The sequence below is a fragment of the Orycteropus afer genome, unplaced genomic scaffold, assembly GCF_000298275.1.
Source record: "Orycteropus afer afer isolate SDZICR_OR568_19922 unplaced genomic scaffold, OryAfe1.0 scaffold00037, whole genome shotgun sequence".
Taxonomy (NCBI): Eukaryota; Metazoa; Chordata; class Mammalia; order Tubulidentata; family Orycteropodidae; genus Orycteropus; species Orycteropus afer.
This window is the reverse complement of record NW_006921624.1, coordinates 13,091,526-13,110,907: the sequence shown is the minus strand read 5'-3', so window position 1 is coordinate 13,110,907 and position 19,382 is coordinate 13,091,526. Positions and strand designations below refer to the sequence as shown.

The 19,382-nt window shown below is 51.5% G+C and overlaps 1 protein-coding gene across 1 annotated transcript; it reads right to left on the bottom strand.

The window, feature by feature from the left end:
• Window positions 1-1,292: 1,292 nt before the first annotated feature.
• On the bottom strand, window positions 1,293-8,500 carry KIF12 (kinesin family member 12). Its single transcript, XM_007936761.1, has 19 exons — window positions 8,475-8,500; window positions 8,314-8,379; window positions 8,144-8,222; window positions 7,839-7,966; window positions 7,666-7,741; window positions 6,954-7,088; window positions 6,698-6,833; window positions 5,827-5,924; window positions 5,499-5,649; window positions 4,480-4,598; window positions 4,293-4,397; window positions 3,698-3,800; window positions 3,524-3,614; window positions 3,239-3,325; window positions 2,759-2,849; window positions 2,582-2,686; window positions 1,947-2,047; window positions 1,749-1,867; window positions 1,293-1,429 (listed from the first exon to the last, which is right to left on the bottom strand). The coding sequence occupies exons 1-19, from the start codon at window positions 8,498-8,500 to the stop codon at window positions 1,293-1,295; spliced, it is 1,953 nt and encodes a 650-aa protein (XP_007934952.1).
• Between the last annotated feature and the right edge of the window lie 10,882 nt (window positions 8,501-19,382).

Here is a 19,382-nt window from a genome sequence, read left to right as displayed (position 1 = left end):
GTGCCTCCAGTCACCTGAGCCTCCCCCATCAATGCACAGGTATGAAGCTGTAAACGTCTGTCTGTTCCCCTCCAGACTGTGAACTCCCCGGGCAAAGCTACCTTGTCCCCCTGTTGGTCTTGTTGGCCATCTCACAGCTTGGTCTGCAGTTGTTACCAGTGGTACTTGTTGAATGAATGACTGAATGAACTAATGAACAAAGGAATCGACCCTGTGGGTCTCAGCTCCCCAATTACAGAACAGGATTATAACCAATTAGGTTAGCCTTGGGCCCTTCCTGTAATGAAATCCTCTCCCCGACCCCCATTTTCTCACATCACATCTGGACTTCTCCACTGAGTCCTACTGGGTTCTTATGCCAGACCCACTGCCACTGATTCCTACTCACACCACCTCTACAGGACAGAGCAGAACCATTCAGAGCATATCCATCGCTGTAAATCTTTATGGAAGCACAATGCCACATCTTTCTCCCATGGAGTAGCTGGGGGTTCGAACTGCAGACCTTTTGGTCAGCAGCCAAGTGGTTAACCACTGCACTACCAGAGTTCCTCATACTTAGGCCAGGATTCCTAACATTCCTCACATCCTTGGCCCTCACTGGAGCTCAACATGGCAGGAAGCCATGTTCCCTATTTAATCAACTGAAGACTCAAAGTGGACCAATGAGGGTACGGGGTGTGCCCAGCATCCCACAGCAGGTCTGTGGCATCAGCACTCAGTCACGGGAATTAAATCCACCGACACATGCACCTGGCACAGGAGCGAGTCCCTCGACCTACCACCTGCCCCGGCTCAAGTTTCCCTCAGTCTCCTTTGTGGAGATACACCATTGTACCCTCTCCCCCAAGCTTGCCCAGTTGCCTGTAGTAGTTGATTAAAAGGTGTGATACATGAAATGGGTCCCAGGGATCTGCCAGATCAGCAGGGGACATATACCTCTGCCAAGAGTCCTTGCCTCCTTTCCAGATCCCCCCCAAACCCCTTTCTCTTGGACTTGCCCCATGGGGAAACAAGTGACCACCCCAGAAGACAGCACCAACTGCACGTGGAGCTCATACCTTTCTGTTCATTTATTTCATGTCCTGCTGCCCGAATTCTTTGAATTGGCCTCACTTCCTGGGGTTTGGGACCACAGTCCCCCATTTCCCCATCAAGTACTCCCACCAACCCTACCCCTAGTCCTTGGGAACCATCCTCTGCCCAGTCCAGCTGCAAGACAGTGCAGCAGGCAGACCTCCAGTCAACACATGGGAAGACCGAAGCCTGGGCCCTGTGTTCTTCCTCTGCCCTCAGCAGGGAGGCAGGACTCTGCCGGGACTGTGTGTGTCCTCGCTGGGAAGCGCCTGGCTCCGGCCGCGTCGCAGGGAGCCGATCTGGTCTCTGAGGGCCTCCAGTCGCCGTGCCAGGCTTGGGACCCCGGCTACGCCTAAGGAGCGCAATGAGACTTCAGACCTGCACCCCCTTAGGTCCCTCCCCAACCAGGTCCACCTGGGTCCCACCATCCTCTGGAGGAGTCCCCCGCCCCCTCTGCCCCCACATACACAATGGGCTCCAGCATAGTCTGGCCATGTGGACAGCCCCAGTAAGAGAATTCCAAGTGTGGGAACTAGAGTGATCTTAGCGATCACCTCTCAACATACACCCTCTTCACAGACGGGAAGACTGTGACCTGGAGTGGGAAAGGGTGGGCTCCGGCCCAAGGTTGCAGTGACCACTAGGAGCCCCTCCCTCTTTCCTATCTTCACCTCTCAGCACTGGTGATGAGTCTGGGGGCCCCATGGGCAGTGGAGGTGCAGAGGGGACCACCTCTTCCTTAGTCAGCATCTCCCCCAGGTCTCGGGTCTGAGTCCAGTCACTGTGACTCCTGTGCCAGGGGCAGTGGGCACGCAGGTCAGGCTTTGAGCTCCCCAGCCCCACCCCCACTGCCCCAGGGCTGGGCCCACCTCTCTCTGGGGCACCTGGTGGAGGCAGAGCTGCACGGGGGTGCCCAAGGTGGGGGCCGGGCAGACAGGGGTATGCTGGGTAGGGCCTCAGGGCCAAACACCTGCAGAAGAGACCAGATCCCACCCTGGATGACCTCACCCTGCCTCTCTGTGCTCCACTGTTTCTGTTGTGTCTGCCCCACAGACAACGAAGTGTCAGGTCAATACACAGGGATGGGGTCTTGGTCCCTTTTCTCAGTGGGCAACAAGTGGTCCCTATAACAGTCCCTTTTAAGATGGAAATCCTCTGAGGGTAAGGACCATGTCTGGTTTATCTCAGAATCCTCAACCCAGAACAGAGACTGGCCCAAAGCAAAGAGTTTAAAAGAGAGCCTGAATGAGTGAGTGAGTGAGTAAACAAGGATTAATGTGTAAATGAAAGAATGAACACGTGAAGCAGTGAATGACGGAGAGGGAGGGGAGACAAGTAGTTATTCCAAGCCCTGGGCAGAGGGAGGTCAAAGCCAGTATTCCTGCCCCATGACTCAGCCTGGGACCCTGGAACCCCAGAAGCTGCTGGAGGCCCCCAGATTGCTAACACTCTAGTTCTCCAGTTCTCCCAGCCTTCCCTCGCCCCACCACCAGGCATTTCCTACCTGGGGCAGGTGGAGTTCCCTCTGCGGGCAGGCCCCGTGGGCCGGAGGTGCTCGGCACAGGGGACAGAAGTGGCAGCAAGGCCAGGAGCAGAGCAGGGGCGGGGCCTATAAGAGGGTGTGTCAGAGGCTCCGGTGCTGGCCTGTTCCTCACCCTCTAGGCCGGGCAGTGACACTCACATGGCAGGGAACAGCAGGCATCATCAAGCAGGGACATGGGTGGGCTGGGCCAGGGCCTGGGTGCTGAAGGCAGGAGGCAGAGAGGAGGCGCCTGGAAACAACAGCGTGGTCTGTGCCTGCAGCCCCCAGCCCCACGCCCAGGCTGGCCTCCGAGTCCTCCTGTATTTAGCAAACACTCAGAGCACTGACTGCGGGCCAGGCACTGTTCTTAGTGCGTCACCAACTCATTCACTCAATCCAGTCTTTATAACAAACCTGTAAGGTAGGCACTGGGATGATCCCCATTTTATAGAAGAAGAAACTGAGGCAAGGAAAGATTCAATCGCTGTTCAAGCTCACACAGCTAGTAGGTTACAGACTTGGAATTTGAACCCAGGGGGTCTGGTTCCAGAAGCCAGGCTCTGCGCCATTTCATTAAACCGCCCCTTTCCCGCCTGTCCTGCATGGCAGGCTCTGCCTCCTAGCTGCAGCTGGCCTCACCTCTCCAGCTCGTGGACCTGCTGGGCCAGGACACGCTGCTCATCCCGGGCCAGGTCCCGGCTACTCTGCAGCTGGCTCTTTTCCTTCCTGGGAAAGAGCAGGCCCCAGGAGGTGACGGGAGGCAGCTGGTAGGGTCAGCCCCTCCTCAATGCAGCACAGCCCCAGCCCCAAGAGGCCGGTGGGGACACCCAGAGAAACTGAGGGCAGGAAGGGGAGGCAGCTTGGCAGAAGCAGCTGAGCAGTGAGGGATGGGACACAGAGCCCCCAGTGGTGGCTGGCTTCTACCTGAGCCTCTCATTCTCCAGCATGAACTCCTGCAGCATCCCGTAGAGGCTCCGCTGGGCCCAGGCCACCCGGCTCCCGCTGAGCCCTGAGGCTGCAGGGGAGGGGAGCTGGCTAGATCCAGCAGGAGCCGCAGACCCTGCCCACGTCCCACCCCCATCCTTGGGAAGGTCATACCTTTGCAGTCCCCTTGGTCCAGCTGGGTCCGCAGGTGACGATTCTCCTCCTGGAGCTGCAGCATTTCAGTCTCCAAACGCTGGGGCTGCCTCGCTGCAGGGGTCTGTGGAGAGAGAGGCCCAGAGCTGCTGTAAGTGGCTGTACAGGCTTCTGGGTGTGGGGAGTGAGTGAGTGAATTCAAGGGCCAGCCTTCCATCTGGACACAAGGCGGTGTCCACCAGCAGGGGGCGCCCTTTCCTAACTGTATCAAGGTGTCCTGTGGCTCTCAGTTCAATCTCAAACTCAACTCTGCCCAGACCTTGGCTTAGATTATGACCCCAAACAGGGCCCCACATCAGCCATCAACTCAACTTAGATTTAATCATGGTACCAACCGGGATCCTGGCTACACGCTGAAGCATAATTCAAATCAGACTCCAAACCTAAACATGCCCTAACTCTGACCCCATGTTACCCAACCATGACCTCTGCTCTAGGATTCCAACCCTAATGCCAAGCCTGATCCAGTCCCAGATTGCAACTATGGTGCTTCCAGTCAGGCTCCAGCTCTGTCCTGGTCCTGGACGAGCCCCCTGCCTGGGCCTCATTCATTCACCTTGGGGGCCTGTGGCCGGGTGGTGACCCGTTGGGCTCGGCTTGCATATCGCAGGGTGTTGAGAGTCTCAGGAAGACACTGGGCTGAAGGGGACACGCAGGCCACCTGGGGAGTACTGCCCCTCAGTGCTCCTCTTTGGGAGTCGCTCTGTCAGACCCCGCCCTCCCTGCCAGGCCCCCTCAGGTACCATGAGGGTGACCCCACGTCCTCCCAGCGAATCTGCCAGCAGTTTGGTGAGCTTGCTGTCCCGGAAGGGGATGTGGCTCTGTTTCCGCTGGGGGTCCAGCAGCAGGGAGATGCAATGACCTGAGCAGTGAAAGCAAGGCCCAAAAAGGTCACACTGTTCACCCGCAGCCACCCAGCCGGGACACCACAGGCTGGGATCTGTACCCAGGCCCCTGGGACTCCAAAAACCCATCCCTTCCCCCATGTATCACTATAGCCCAAGTGGTCGCTGCCACCATTCCGAGGTTTCTCGAGAGGAGAGAGCGCCCTGTCCATCCCTGACCCCCAATGCCCAGCAAACCTCCTGCACCAGCAGGGACCCCAGAAATGTCTACCAAATGAGTTGAATGATGGGGTTTCCTGAGCATCTCCCCATGTAAGCCATAAAGCAATGCCAAGAACTCTGCCTTACGCATCTCAAAGTTCCATACACTGGTGGTGGGGAAGGGGACTAGTCAATTACCTTCCATCACTGCTCTGAGGTAGGAAGACAGGCAATCTGCTTCTGTAAAGATTTATAGCCTCGGAAACCCAAATGGGGGTCGCTATGAGTTGGAATCAACTCGATGACAGTTGAGTTTGGTTTTTTGGTTTATTAACCTAAAGGCTGGTGATTGTAACCCACCAAGTGGCACTGCAGAAACAAGCTCTGGGGACCTGGTTCTGTAAAGACTACAGCTAAGACAACCCTATGGGGCAGCTCCATTCTTACACACGAGTTGCTACGCGTTGGAACTGACTCGAGAGTAACAGGTCTGCCTGTTTGTTAGGATTACTGACTCATCCACAAAGTTCTGAGAGGGGAGGCGCAGGAGTCAGTGAGTGACAGCGATGGGCCAGAATGAGGCCTCCAGCTCCTGGATCACAGCTCCTTAACCCCCTCCACACACTACAACTCCTCAGGCTCCCACTGTGGACAGCAATGGGTCAGGTGCAGAGAACAAACTCAGGAAACCAGGCCAGCTGGCCCCTGGGTCTCACCGAGAGCCAGCAGGCTGCGGTTGATGCTGTTGGCCTCAAGCATCAGCTCCCCCCGGGAGCCTGTGGCCCCCACCTTCTCGCTGCCTGCCAGGTCCACAAAGCACAGCTTCCCACCGCCAGGAGGTTCCCCGGGGTCCCCAGGAGGCATCTGCTGGAGTTGGAAGATCAGGGCTTGGTGTGGACTTGGGAAGGGCTGTCCCCATCAAAGTCACAAGATGACAAAAGTCAAGGGTTTCCACCATCAACTCCCGCAGCCCAAGTTGGTTTAGACATCCAGAGACGTCCCTTGCTGGGCAGCTCTGGGACAGCTCCTGCCCTGAGCTGGGGCACTCACAGTTTGGCGGCTAATGTACAGTGTGAGTAGGGCATGGCTCCGGCTGGAAGCCTGGTTCAGGGTGTGTGCTGAGCTCCTTCGACGGCTCAGACCTGGAGAGGAAAGCATCAGGAACTGGACGTGGTAGGAAGGGCGGGAGGTCTCCAGGGACGGAAAAGGACCAAAGGCATCTGGTAGAGGGGCCAGCCTATGCAAAGGTACAGAGGCAGGAAAGTGGTGTTGGTTCAGGAAACGATGGGGAGTTGGGTCTGGCTCTAGCACAGAAAGTGAGAGGGGAATGGAGTGTATCAAGCAGAAGACTGACGACAGACTCATGTCTTATAAATGCCTCTCCTGTGTATGGAAGGAGGGTGAGAGACAGGCACAGTCACCAGCCAGGAGGCACAGAAAGGGCTGTGGCCAGAACCAAAAGTCCCCAGGGCCTACCATGGAGCAGGTGCTCAATAAATATTTGGTGACTCACTGAACAAGGCAGGGGTGGAAGGGCCTTGCAGGCCAGGCTAAGAGGTCGACCTTCATCCTGAGGGTACTAGGAGCCAGGGAAAGTTCTGGAGCAGGGAACGGGTGTGATTTGCTGCACGGAGGAGAATGGATTGAAAGGGGGAGAGCTCTGAGGTGGGGAGATGTTCAAGCAAGAATGAAGCTGACTGAGGCAGAGGCCCTGGGCTACAGGCAAGGGGTGGGTCCCCTAAGACTTTGGAAAGCAGGATGGCCTTCCATGTCTGAACCGTTGCTGGCTGGTCCTTTCCCCCCACAAATCATCTCTCAAGTCCACAGCTCCAGCCAGGCTCTCGAGGCCCCAGTCAGTAAATGCTTCAAAAATGCGCTCTCCTGCAGCCCAAAGCTTCCCCAAAGAAGCACACACCCATCTGCAGAAGTTCCATCAGGGCGTCCAAACTCTTAAACTCCACCACCCGTAGCTGCTTCACATAGAAGCCCCGGGTCTTGTTCCAACGAACAGGAAGGGGCCTGGGGGACCCCAGGCTCAGCAAGTCCTGAACCTGGGAGGTGACAGGGTGAAGGGTGAGGGAAGGGGTCCATGTTTAGTCCACTCCCAGACCCTGTTTGAAGCCCTGCCTGCCCCGACCCTGGCTTCTGTCTCTACCCAGCTCACTCCTTACCTGCTCATTGTAGATCTCTAGGTAGGAGGCTCGGAGGGTTACAGGGGTGCCCAGGTGCTGCACCCGGTCTAACAGCCAGGCAAAGGTCCTCTGCATGATGCCAGCCAGGCCAGGGGGTACAGGCATCCCTTCCCCCTGGGGGCAAAAAGGACAGAGCCAGGAGCTAGGTGGGCAGCAGGAGCACCAGCACAGAACAGCTACCTAGAGCACTCGCTAGCCAGGCCCTGTGACCAGTTCCAGACACTGTTGTTGTTGTTATGTGCCCTTCTAGTAGGACCCGACTCACAGCGACCCAACCTCGGGCTTCTGAGGCAGTATCACTACGGAAGTAGACTGCCCAACCTTCCTTCCGAGGAGTGGCTGGTGGGTTTGAACTGTCAGCCTTCTGGTTAGCAGTCGAGTGCCCTAAACACTACTTTACAAGAGCTCCTGTTCTACATACTAGCTCCTCTAATTCTCACAAGAGGTCCTATACAGATCAAGGAACTGAGAACTAGTGAAAGGGTCAAAATTTGAACCCAGATCTTGCTGGATTCAAAGCTCTAGACCCACCCTGCATCAAGACCACTTGATAAAATAAACGGCCTGAGCTGCCTCAGTCCGAATCCCTCCCTCTCTAGGGTTCCGCACTCCCCAAGACTCACCAGCGGTTCCAGCCCACCAATCCCAGAACCCTGGGCTCCCTCCCTACCGCCGCTGGCGGTCAGCCCACCTGGGGAGGGGGTCCAGTCAGGGTGTAGGTCTTGCCGGAGCCAGTCTGGCCAAAGGTGAAGATGGTGCAGGAGAAGCTGCGGGCGGCAGGGGCGTGGGTGGACCTGGCGGTGGCTCCACCTGCCGCTCGGGGCGGGGGCCGCTCGGGGCGGGGCGCGCCGACGCCTCACTCACCCGCGCAGCGCCAGCTCTGCCAGGCGGCGCACGCCGCACGTCCGGAACACTTCCTCCTGCGTGCGCGCCCCGTCCAGCACGGCGCTGAAGCGGAACGCCACGTCGGGGCCCCCGCCCGGGGTGCTCACCTAGGGGGAGGGGAGAGGGGAGGAGGGGCGGGGCACTCGGGGGAAGGGCAGGGTACGCGTTGGGGGAGGAAGGGCGGGGCCTGGGGCAAAGTTGCCTGGAGACCGGAAGGTGCATCCTCGCCGTCGCTCATTTATTTTGGGGGGGGTCTGCGGGGGGGAAGGTAGGTGTTTGCTCACCTGCAGGGTCCGGGTCCCTGAGCAGTGCAGCGCACTTTGTTCCCCTCGCCGCAACTCAGCCGAGCTCATGGGACGCACCCTGGGGACCGGTGGGCGGGCAGGTGGTCCATACTGATGCTTCCATCTGCCCCTTGCTCGGAAGGGGCCCCTCCCAGCCAAGCTACACCCACCTGAGCACCACCTGGATGGGCGTTTCCGGCCCTTCTGGGCCCAGCTCGTGGCTCCGTGCGGGGTCCCTGTGGCAGCCATTTGAGTTACCATCCCTGCGCCCAGCACCTCTGCTCCGGGGCGGTGTTCCTGGCTCCCTGAACCTCCCAGGAGCTTCGCTTACCCGTCAGGACACCCGCGCTCCTCCATGGCTGGCTCTGCACACTCGACTCCGCCCGAGGCTCGCTCCTTTTCCTACCCTCCCCCGCTTCTCCAACCCACCCAGGCTGGCCACACACCCCTTACATCCCCACCCCCACCTCCCATCCTAGGCAGCCATCCATCCGGAAAGGCTCCGGCCTGCCCAGGGCCAGCTAGTTAAAGATTTACCTACCCCCACCTCCGCGGTGGAGAAAGTCTCTCCCAAGCTAGGGACCCCTCGCTAGGGGGTTCTGGAGTCTAAGGGTCCCTTTCTCTTGGGTAGCCATTTTCACGAGGGACCCTTGGGACCACTCACAGCCTCATCTGTGCACGGATCGGCACACACAGGCAGGGATGGGGGAGACTGCCCAGGGCTGCACAGGGAATTTGGGCAGATCTTGGACCAACAAGCTCTTCTTTCTCTCTCTAGACCCCCATCCGCAGGTTTGTTATCCCCTCTCTGCTCCACGCCCCCCCTTCCCCCCCCAGTAACTCTGGCTTCTTCTCAACTCAGGGCCCAGGGAATGGATGGCCCTAGAAGGTAGGGAAGGGCCCGGGTCTCAGCTTGAGGAAAGACCTGGCTGAGCTGAGAACAGGGTTGGAGTACCTGGTTAAGCATTGGACCAAGGCCACCTTGACTGTTTAACCTTCTCCTGGTCTGGCTGGGGAGGGCAGAAGTGTCTCTGAGAGAGCTGGGGTGGGGCTGTCACCCATTCTGTGCCGGTGTCCGTGCTGGGCACCAGGCCAGAGGAATCACACGAAGACCCTGCCTTTTCTGTCTTTCATCTGGCCGGCGAGACAGACAACTCCTATCCAGTGTGCAGGGACTTGGGTGGAAGTTCAGAGGGCTGTAAGAGCAGGAAGGTGGCACTGGGGAGTGAAGGATGTTCCTGGCAGAGGAAGGGATGTTCCTGGCTTGAGGAAGGGGGAGATAGGGTGAGTTTGTGGAAGACGAGGTAGTGTGAGGTCGATCCCAGCTCATGGGAGGGCACATTAAGGAGCCTGGGAAGCCTTTGAAGGGTTAAAAGCAGAGAAGTGGCACAGTCAGATTGGCCTTACAGAAAGACCATCTGGCCGTCTATATACCATCTATATACCCTCTCAGTATTTCCACAAGCTCCTTTCCCCAAATATACATTGGCGTGAAAGCCCTACTGATGACCCCTCTCAATGTATCACACTCCACCAACTAACCGTCAGGGAATGGGCTCTCTTGGATGGCAGCGAGCTCCTTGTGCACTGGGAGTGTGCACCCAAGAGCCAGTGGACTGTTTGCTTCCAGGGTTTTCTATCTGGATCTGCAGGGAGAATTATGAAGAACAAAGAACCACCTGCCCCAAGGCCTGCTACTAACATGCCCCAGAGCCGTGGGCAAGTCACTTCTTTCTTAACCCAAGTTTTCTTCCTGTGAAATGAAATTAATGACCCCTGCCCTATTTTAAGCAGTTTTTCTGATAATTAAGTATGACAGTTTAATGGAAAATGATTTGTAAATTGTAAAGAATCATCTGAAAGCAAAAATAAACGTCCCCGGGTGATCTCTAAGATCTCTTCCAACTGTGCAGTTCCTTGTTCTGTTCGATGTTTTGGATCCTCAAGGTGGATAGGACAAGAATCACTGACCCTGTTTTTCAGATGAAAAAAAAAAATGTGGAAAACAGAGATGGAGAGCAGAGGCTGTCTAAGGAGAAAGCATCTGTAAATGGCAGAACTTTGAGGGCAAACCCAGAGCTTTGTGCAGGTGATGTCCTGTAAGTTCTGGTGCTGTCTGCTGTGTGTGCTTCAGCAGGTAAAGGACCATTTGTCACGGACACCTTGGTGTGCATAGTTTAACCAGAGTGTTGAGCTCTGCTGTAGTGCCTAAGGCATTTGACTGCTAGCCAGAAGGCTGGCAGTTCAAACCCACCAGCCACTCCTTGGAAGAAAAATTGGGCAATCTACTTCTGTAATGATACTGCCTCAGAGACCCAAGGAGGGGTCGCTATGAGATGGAATCAACTTGACAGCAATGAGTTTGGTGGGGTTTTTTTGTTGTTGTTGCTGTTCCTCTTCACACTGGACTACGGTGAACAACACTGAAGGGATTTTGATGAAAAAAAGCAGAGACAGAGGACGTAAACATACTTTGGGAGTGTGAGGAGCTGTATCGTGTGGGAATTTTTGTACTGGGCTTCCTAACCTGGATCTTGACGTCAACATAAGTGGATATACACAAGCAGAAAACAAAATTCTGACTGTTCTTTAACAGTGAATGCAAATGTCTGCTACCCTTACATTGCACATCCATTCAGTCAATTTTTATTACGTCTCCTCTGGTGGCGTAGTGCCTGAGGCATTTGACTGCCAACTGGAAAGCTGGCGGTTCAAACCCAACAGCCACTCCTTGGAAGGAAGACTGGGCAATCTACTTCTGTAGTTATACCACCTCAGAAACCCAAGGAGGGGTCACTATGAGTCTAATTGACTCAATGGCAGTGAGTTTGGTGGGTTTTTTTTTTTTTGTTGTTGTTGTTGTTGATTATATACCAGGTACTTTATATACACTGATGAACACAATAGATAAAAATCCTTGTCCATGTGGAGATTATTATTTTTTATTGAGGTGGGGGAGACAAACTGAAAAACAATTATATAAGTAAATAATTTGCATAGCATTCTAGTAGCTAAGAGGGCTATGGGTAAAAGTCAGTCAGAGCTAGAGGTATTGGGAGTGTTGGGAGTGGGAAGGTTGTGGTTTAAAATACATGGCCATGGAACAAAAGATAACATATGAATAAAGATTTCAAGGAGAAGAGCATGTTAGCCAAAAAATATTTTGGGGAAGATCATCCCAACCAAAAGGACCACCCAATGTAAAAGTCCTGAGAAGACTTGTGTGTTCAAAGAACAGAAAGGCAGCCAGTGTGCTTGGGACCCTATCAGCAATGGGAGAGTGGTCAACCTGCAATCACAGAGGTGACATGAGCCAGGTCATGACATCATAAGGACTTATAATGGCTTTTATTTTGGGTGAAAAGAAGAGTCACTGAAGGTTTTGAATAGAGAACAGGATCACTGCAGCTTCTTTGTTGAGGAGAGTCTATAGGATATCAAGGCAGGAGCAGGGAGACCAGATGGCAGAGTACTGCAACAGTCCGGGTGAGTGATGATGGTGGCTCAGAGCAAGGGTGGTGATGACAGAAGTGATGAGGGGTGGTCAGATTTTGACTATAAAATTCAGAAGCAACAAGACTTGTTGAAATATTACATGTGGTATGCAGTAGGAAGCAGGATAAATATAAATAAAACAGCAGTTATGTGTATTTTGTACTGTTGAAAACCAAAGACAAAAAGTATACCTTAAAAGCAGCCATAGGAAAATATACATAACTTTCAAAGCAGCAGTAATTAGACTGACGACTGACTTCTCTAGGAAACTATGGACATTAGAAGATAATAGAATGGCATCTTTAATGTACTGAAAGAAAAAATCAACTGAGAATTATATTCCAGCAAAACTATCATTTATAGATGTAGGTGAAATAAAGACATTTGGGGGCCAAAAAAAAAAAAAAAAAAGCTGAGATAATTCACCTCCAGTTGATCAACAACATTATGGAAACACTAACCAACCAAACCAAACTCACTGCACTAAAGGAAGTATTTCAAAGGTCAATGACAATTTTCCCTCTCAGCCCAACAGTAGAAAGGCCTCCATGCAGAACACCTACCCCAGGGCTATGTACCCACCTACTCGAGGGAGATACACCCCTTAGAGCAGTCAGCCATGGGGCACCAGAGGGGCAGCATTCACATGGAGGAAAAGCTGGACAGACAGGAGTGCATAGGTAAGGGCACAGAGAGGGGGTAGTCACAGGGATGGGAGGGGAGGAGAGTTTGTTATGGTCGGGGATGGTAATCAGGGTGTGAAATCAAATGTACATGAGCTGTTGAATGTAAAACAATTTTTGCTATGTAAATCTGCACCCAAAGCATAATACAGTTTAAATACATAAATAAAGTTCAATGACAATTTTCCTGCATGGAAACATGGAACTGCAGGAAGGGATAGAAAACACCAAAAAGAATGAATATGGTGTGTATATATAAAATAATTTGACTGCTTTAAATAAAATAATAGTAATTTATGGCAATTGTAACATATATGTATGTAAATAAGGAGCTCTGGTGGTGCAGTGGTTAAATCATCTGGCTGCTAACCAAAAGGTTGGTGGTTTGAACCCACTAGCCACTCCTCAGGAGAAAGATAAGGTAGTCTGCTTCTGTAAAGATTTATGGCTTGGAAACCCTATGGGAAGTTCTGTTCTTTCCTATAGGATCTGCATGATTCAGAATCGAATATATATATATATATGTGTGTGTGTGTGTGTGTGTGTGTATGTAGATATAGATATATAGATATAGATAAAGATATGTATACACACATATATGTGTATGTGTGTGTATATATAGAGAGAGATAGACATAGAGATATAGGTATATATAGTATGATAATAGTGTAAAGGAAAGAAGAGTGAATGGAGAACAAGTCAGCGATGTATATTGAAATCTCTCGGGTAACCGCAAAGGCTGATTCTTAAATGGCTGATAAGCCATTTTGTTTGTGAGGATGTGGAATAGCTGAACTCTCATACATTCCATCAAGAGCGTAAATGAATACAACCATTTTTGGGAAACTGTTTGGCATAATCTATTTAAGCTAAACATGTGCCTGCCCTATGATCCACTGTTAGGTTTGTACCTAAGAAAAAGGAGCACACACATCCACAAAAGACATATACAAGAATGTTCATGGCAGCTTCAGGCATATTAGCCACCATCACCTCCTCCTTCTCCATTAACACTACCACTGTTTCTACCTCTGTTACTGTCATCCTTCCCACTACCATCACCATAACCTCATCACAATAATCACCAAATCTCTACCATCAGTGTCAGTAACCACATGAAAGCAGTCCCAGAATCATTTATTCACTGCAGTCACCATCTCCACCATCATCACCAGCTCCACCAGCTCCACCATCATCACTATCATCATTATCACCGTCCTTTGGAGACTTGCTTATTCGTTTGAGGAAATTAAAGATGCAACACCTGAGCCCCCAGCAAGCTGTGTACTTTAATGGCCATGGTGCTTCGTGTTCCCGTAGCTGGGGTGGCTGAGTTTCTCTGGGTCCCCCTACCCTCTTCACCCTGTTTTGATCTGGTCTTCTATTCCCAGACTCCTTCCTATCTCAGAATCTCCTAGAAACCCTGGAAGGGCAGGGCCAGGCCTGGGTTACTAACTGGTAGACTCCTCTGGAGGAGTGGGGCCCCCAGTGGCTGAGGGAGAGAGGGAGGGCAGCATGCTGGAAACTCACAGTGTTCTTAGAAACCACCTGAGCCCTGCAGGGGGTGCGTCGCCAGCTCCACTAGAGGGCAGCAGAGCACCATGCCACCATGGCCCCAGGGCTTATCACAAAGGAGGCTTTGTCAAGCTTGCTTTCCCCCACCTCATTTCCTCCAGAACCTGCAGTCTGTTCTGGAGGAACACTGTTTTGATGTTGTGGTGAGGGGTGAACAGGCCCTCAAGAAATGCTCTTTGAGGGAGTGAATAAAGCAACCTTGAGCAATCAGCGGACCCTCCCCCATATACTTCCACCCCTGGTTCCAGCTCCTCCAATCCGTTCCCTTCCCTTCAGCCCCAACCATCTTCCCCAGGAAAACCCTTCCCTGATTGCTTGAGCCTCAGAATGAAGTGTGAACTCACTCCCCAGCCTGGGGCATAAGACCACTTGGACTGGGCTCTATCCCCATCTGACCTCTCTGGCTGCCCCACCCTGCGCCCTGTGCTTCAGCCCCAAGGGCCTTCCTGGACCTACTCCCCTGATCTCTCTAGACCTTTGCACACGCTGTTCCCTCTGCCAGGAATGCTCCCTTCTCTCTGGGGAACTTGTACTTCAAGCCTTCCTGTGGAAAGTCTTCCCAGTCACCTCACCTACCGCCTCAGGATAGAGCCCATGTCTCTGAGCCCGCAGCCTCCTGGGGTGCCCTCTGGCCTAGCACTGATTACATTGGGCTGCTTTTCCTGTCTTTCTTGGCTCTTCAAGGACCTGGAGGCGCTCTGGTGGCGTAGTGCCTAAGGTACTTGACTGCTACCCAGAAGGTTGGTGGTTCAAACCCACCAGCCACTCCTCTGAAGGAAGGCTGGGCAATCTACTTCGTAGTGATGTTGTTGTTGTTATGTGCCATGGAGTCGATACCGCCTCGGAAATCCAAGGAGGGGTCGCTATGAGTTGGGTCCCACTCAACGGCACGTAACAACACCAAGGGCCTGGACTGTGTCTGCTTCACTGCTGTGCTCCTGGAGCCAGCAGAGGGCCCTGCAAACAGTAGGACCTCAGCAGATGTCACTAGAAGGAAGAGAAGGAGCCAAGAAAGAAGAAGGGAGGCTGTCCAGGGGGAGGCTGGATGCAGCCCTGCAACCGTCTCCAATCTGGTCTCTCCTCCCTCCCTCCCGCTCAGGTCTAACCACAAACACTGGACTTCATGGCCCAAGTAAGGATTCATTTAGGAATTTATTTATCGTGGAGATCATCAGCTCCTGTCTCAAAGCTGCTCTCAGATGAACCCAGCAGCTGGGCGCATACTCTCTGCCCAGGCCAAGCTGGCTGCTGGGGCTATCTGCTACAAATTTGGAATTCCCAGAGGCTGAAGGACAGGCTCTGCTGGGCCCAGCTGAGCCCATGTGTCTGCTTCTTCCAAACTCCCCGTGACTCCCTACACCATCCACACAGGAGGGCTTGTCCCCATTTGTCAGATGCAGAGATGGGGGCCCTGAGTGGGAAGATGCAGAGCTCTGTCTGCGGCTCACCCTGCCGGTGCTGCAGGGCATTGAGTTGGAAGCGAGAGGAGAGAAAGAAGACCGGTGAGGAAGGAGGGTCCCTTCACCCCCTGACACTCATTTTTCTGTGCTCTATTTGTACCCCCCGTGGAGGAAAATCTAGATGAGTCCAGGGCCTGTTGTGAAATTCAGCAGAGCTTGTTACAGCGTTTACTGCAATCTTTCATTAAAATATGAATGTAGGTCATAGGCTTCATTTCACAAACTTCTCCAAGGCAGAGATCTGAAGGGACCATTGAATTAATGTCTATCTGGCTCTCCACCCTATTTTAAGACGAGGAAACTCAAGAGGGGCCAGTACAGGCTGGAGCACTGATTGCATTCATGACGAAAGCATTGACAACTGGCTATGTACAAGCATGGAGGCTTCTGGGAAGAGCAGAGAGAGTCACGGTAACTAACCCCTTGGCTTGCCCAGGCCACCTCTTAAATGCCTGACTCCTCTCCTCCCTAGCCCCCTGGTTTCTATGCTGTACATGGTAGATATTGGCAGCCATGCCAAGCTCCTTTGTGGATGAGGAGCTCTATGAGTGTAGGGATCACATCCCAGTGCCCAGCACAGGGCCCGGGCACCCCAACTTATGTCTACCTGATGAAGTGATGAGGATCCAGCAAGAGAAAAGGAAACACTCTTGAAGTGAGCTTCATCTTTGGCAAAGATGAGCCTCTGTGGGTGGTTGTGAAATCCAATGCTATCAGCGTTGTTGAAAGTCCCTACTGTTTCCAGGATCTTGCTCTTCTCTTTAGAAATACAGGCAGCTTTCCCCTGAGTCAGTGGCCACCCCCATGTTCACCCAGAAATGACTTACCTATGAGTTGGAGATTTTCCTCTGAAAATGGTCATATTAAAAAGTGAGTATGTTAAGAGTGTTAATGACCGCTTCTTGCCCAATGATGCCTCATGTACCTGTGACCACCTGGGTCAGAGGATGGCCACTGGTATTTATTGAACACTTCTACTTCATTGTAACTGTTGTCAAAGCAACCCTCTGGAATCAGTGCTACAATTGGAACACTTTACAGATTAGGAAACTGAGGCTCAGAGATGTTCAATAGCTTGCCCAAGGTCACCATTAAGTGGTGAGTAGGGTTACGAAGGTTGTCTGTCTGTCTCTCTGTGGCCTTCTTCAGTGAGCTGTTTCGAAAAACTGAACTTCTTGGATAACTGAGATTGGTCTCTTAAGTACACAACTTGCCTTAGTTTAAACATTGCTGTTGAAACATGTCTCCATGTCATCTTTCACACTGCCCTGCCTTCTTCCTTGGTCGGTGTTGAGTGATACTTTAAGTGGAGTGGATCTCAGCCTGCCCTGAAGGTTAGAGTCACCTGGGAACTCCAGGCCTTATCCTAAGAGAGTGATTTAGTTCGTGTTGGGTGGTGCCAAGGTATCAGCATCTTTAAAGACCTCAGATGATTCTGACGCACAGCCAAGGCAGATAATCCTTGCTTCTGGTTTTTCATGATGATCAAAGCCATTACTTGCAGCACGTGTACTGGGCTCTATTCTGATAGAGTGATGTCTTGGATCTGATGGGCTTTCTGAGACCTTTTCTAGTACATCCACCACCCTTCTCTTGGGACCAAACTTCCTGCAGTTCCTGGGTTCCTTCTTTTAATTTCTAGGTTGGAAAAAACCGAACCAAACCAAACCCTTTGCTGTTGAGCCAATTTCAACTCATGGCATTCTAATGTATGTCAGAGTGTAACTACTGCATAGGGTTTTCTTGGCTGTAATCTTCATAGAAGCAGATCTCCATAGTGAAACTGAGTGGGTTTCAACCACCAAACTTGAGGTTAGTAGTTGAGTGCAAACCATTTGCGCCATCAGGGCTGCCTTGTTAGTCGGAAGCAGTGGAGGAATCATAGACCAGGATAGGACAGAAGTGCCCGCAGGCTTTGCTTACAGGGCCCCTGGCATCCTTTGAAAGTTTTCCAGACTCTTCCTGCTATGTTTCGTCTGGAGGCCCTGCCTGGTGCAGATGGTTAACAAGCGTGACTGCTAACCAAGAAGCTGGACGTTCAAGTTCACTGAGGCATCTTGAAAGAAACGCCTGGTGATCTACTTCTGAAAAATCAGCCATTGAAACCCTATGGAGTACAGCCCTATTGTGACGTATATGGGGTCGCCATGGGTCGAAGTAGACTCAGCAGCGTTTGGTTTTTGGTAGGTTTCTTTCACAAAGGTAAGGAGAAGCTGCCCAATGTGACGGGTGTGACTGCCTATTCAATTTTAATGCCAATTCAGCACCTAGTATGTGCTCGCTCACGGGCTGTTGTTGTTACGTGTCATCGAGTCGGCTCTGACTCATAGTGACCTTGTGTACAACAGAATGGAACGCTGCCTGGTTCTGTGCCAGCCTTGCAGTCCTTGCTATGCTTGAGCCTATTGTTGCACTGTGCCATCCCATCTCATTGAGGGCCTTCCCCTCTTTCGTTGACCCTCCACCTTACCAAGCATGATATCCTTCTCCAGGGAATGGTCCCTTCTGACAACATGACCAAAGTAGGTGACATTAAGTCTGGCCATTTTGCTTCTAAGGAGCATTCTGGCTGCACTTCTAGGACAAATTTGTTTGTTCTTCTGGCAGTCCATGCTATTTCGATATTCTTTGCCAACACCACAATTCAAAGGCATCAACTCTTCTTTGGTCTTCCTTATTCATTGTCCAGCTTTCACATGCATATGAGGTGATCAAAATATACTGTGGCTTAGGTTAGGCGCACCTTAGTCTTCAGAGTGACATCTTTGCTCTTTAACACTTTAAAGACGTCTTTTGCAGCAGATTTACCCAGTGCAGTACGTCATTTGATTTCTTTACTGCTGCTTCCATGGGTGTTGACTGTGGATCCAAGTAAAATGAAATCCCTGACAACTTCAATCTTTTCTCTATTTATCATGATGTTGTTTATTGGTCCAGTTGTGAGGATTTTTGTTTTCTTTATGCTGAGATGTAATCCATGCTGAAGGCTGTAGTCTTTGATCTTGATCAACAAGTGCTTCAAGTCATTTTCACCTTCCTCAAGCAAGGTTGTGTCATCTGCATCTTGCAGGTCGTTAATGAGTCCTCCCCCAATCCTGATGCTGTGTCCTTCTTCATACAGTCCAGTTTCTCCGATTAGTTGCTCAGCATATAGATTGAATAAATACAGTGAAAGGATACAACCCTGATGCAGCCTCTTCCTGGTTTTAAACCATGCAGAAACTCCTTGTTCTGTTTGAATGGCAGCTTCTTGGTCTACAGGTAGTTTCCTAATGAGCACAATTAAGTGTTCTGGAATTCCCATTCTTCTTAATGTTATCCATAATTTGTTATGGTCCACGAAGTCAGATGGACCAGGCAGTGTTTCGTTCTGTTGTACAGAGGGGCACTATGAGTCGGAGCCGACTCAACAGCACCTAACAAAAATCGAATGCCTTTTCACATCCACAAACATCTTTATGGTATTCTTTGCTTTCAGCCATAATCCATGTGACATCAGCAATGATATCACTCATTCCACATCCTTTTCTGAATCCAGCTTGACTTTCTGAAAGCTCCCTGTCAATATACTGCTGTAAGCGGTTTTGAATTATCTTTAGCAAAATTTTACTTGTGTGTGATATTAATTATATTATTTGATAATTTCCACATTCTGTTGGATCACCTTTCTTTGGAATGGGCATAAATATCAATCTTTTCCAGTAAGTTGGCCAGGTAGTTGTCTTCCAAGTTTTTTGACAGAAATGAGCAAGTACCTCCAGTGCAGCACCTGTTTGTTGAAACATCTCAATGAGTATTCTGTCAATTCCTGGAGCTTTGTTTTTCACCAATTCCTTCAGTGCAGCTTGGACTTCTTCCTTCAATACCATTGTTTCTTGATCATATGCTACTTTCTAAAATAGTTGAATATTGACCAATTCTTTTTGGTACAGTGACTCTATGTATTCCTTCCATCTTTTTTTTTTTTTAATTGTGATTTGAGCAAATTCACTTTCCATACAGCAGTTCACATATACTTTGTCTCAT

Bases quoted from the DNA above. Each gene is read 5' to 3' on its own strand.
- KIF12 (XM_007936761.1), bottom strand. From the start codon at position 8,500: ATGGAGGAGCGCGGGTGTCCTGACGG. The intron at 7,089-7,665 runs GTGGGCTGACCG...TTTTGCCCCCAG, and splicing joins TGACTGGACCCCCTCCCCAG to GGGGAAGGGATGCCTGTACC. The intron at 6,834-6,953 runs GTAAGGAGTGAG...GTCACCTCCCAG, and splicing joins TAGAGATCTACAATGAGCAG to GTTCAGGACTTGCTGAGCCT.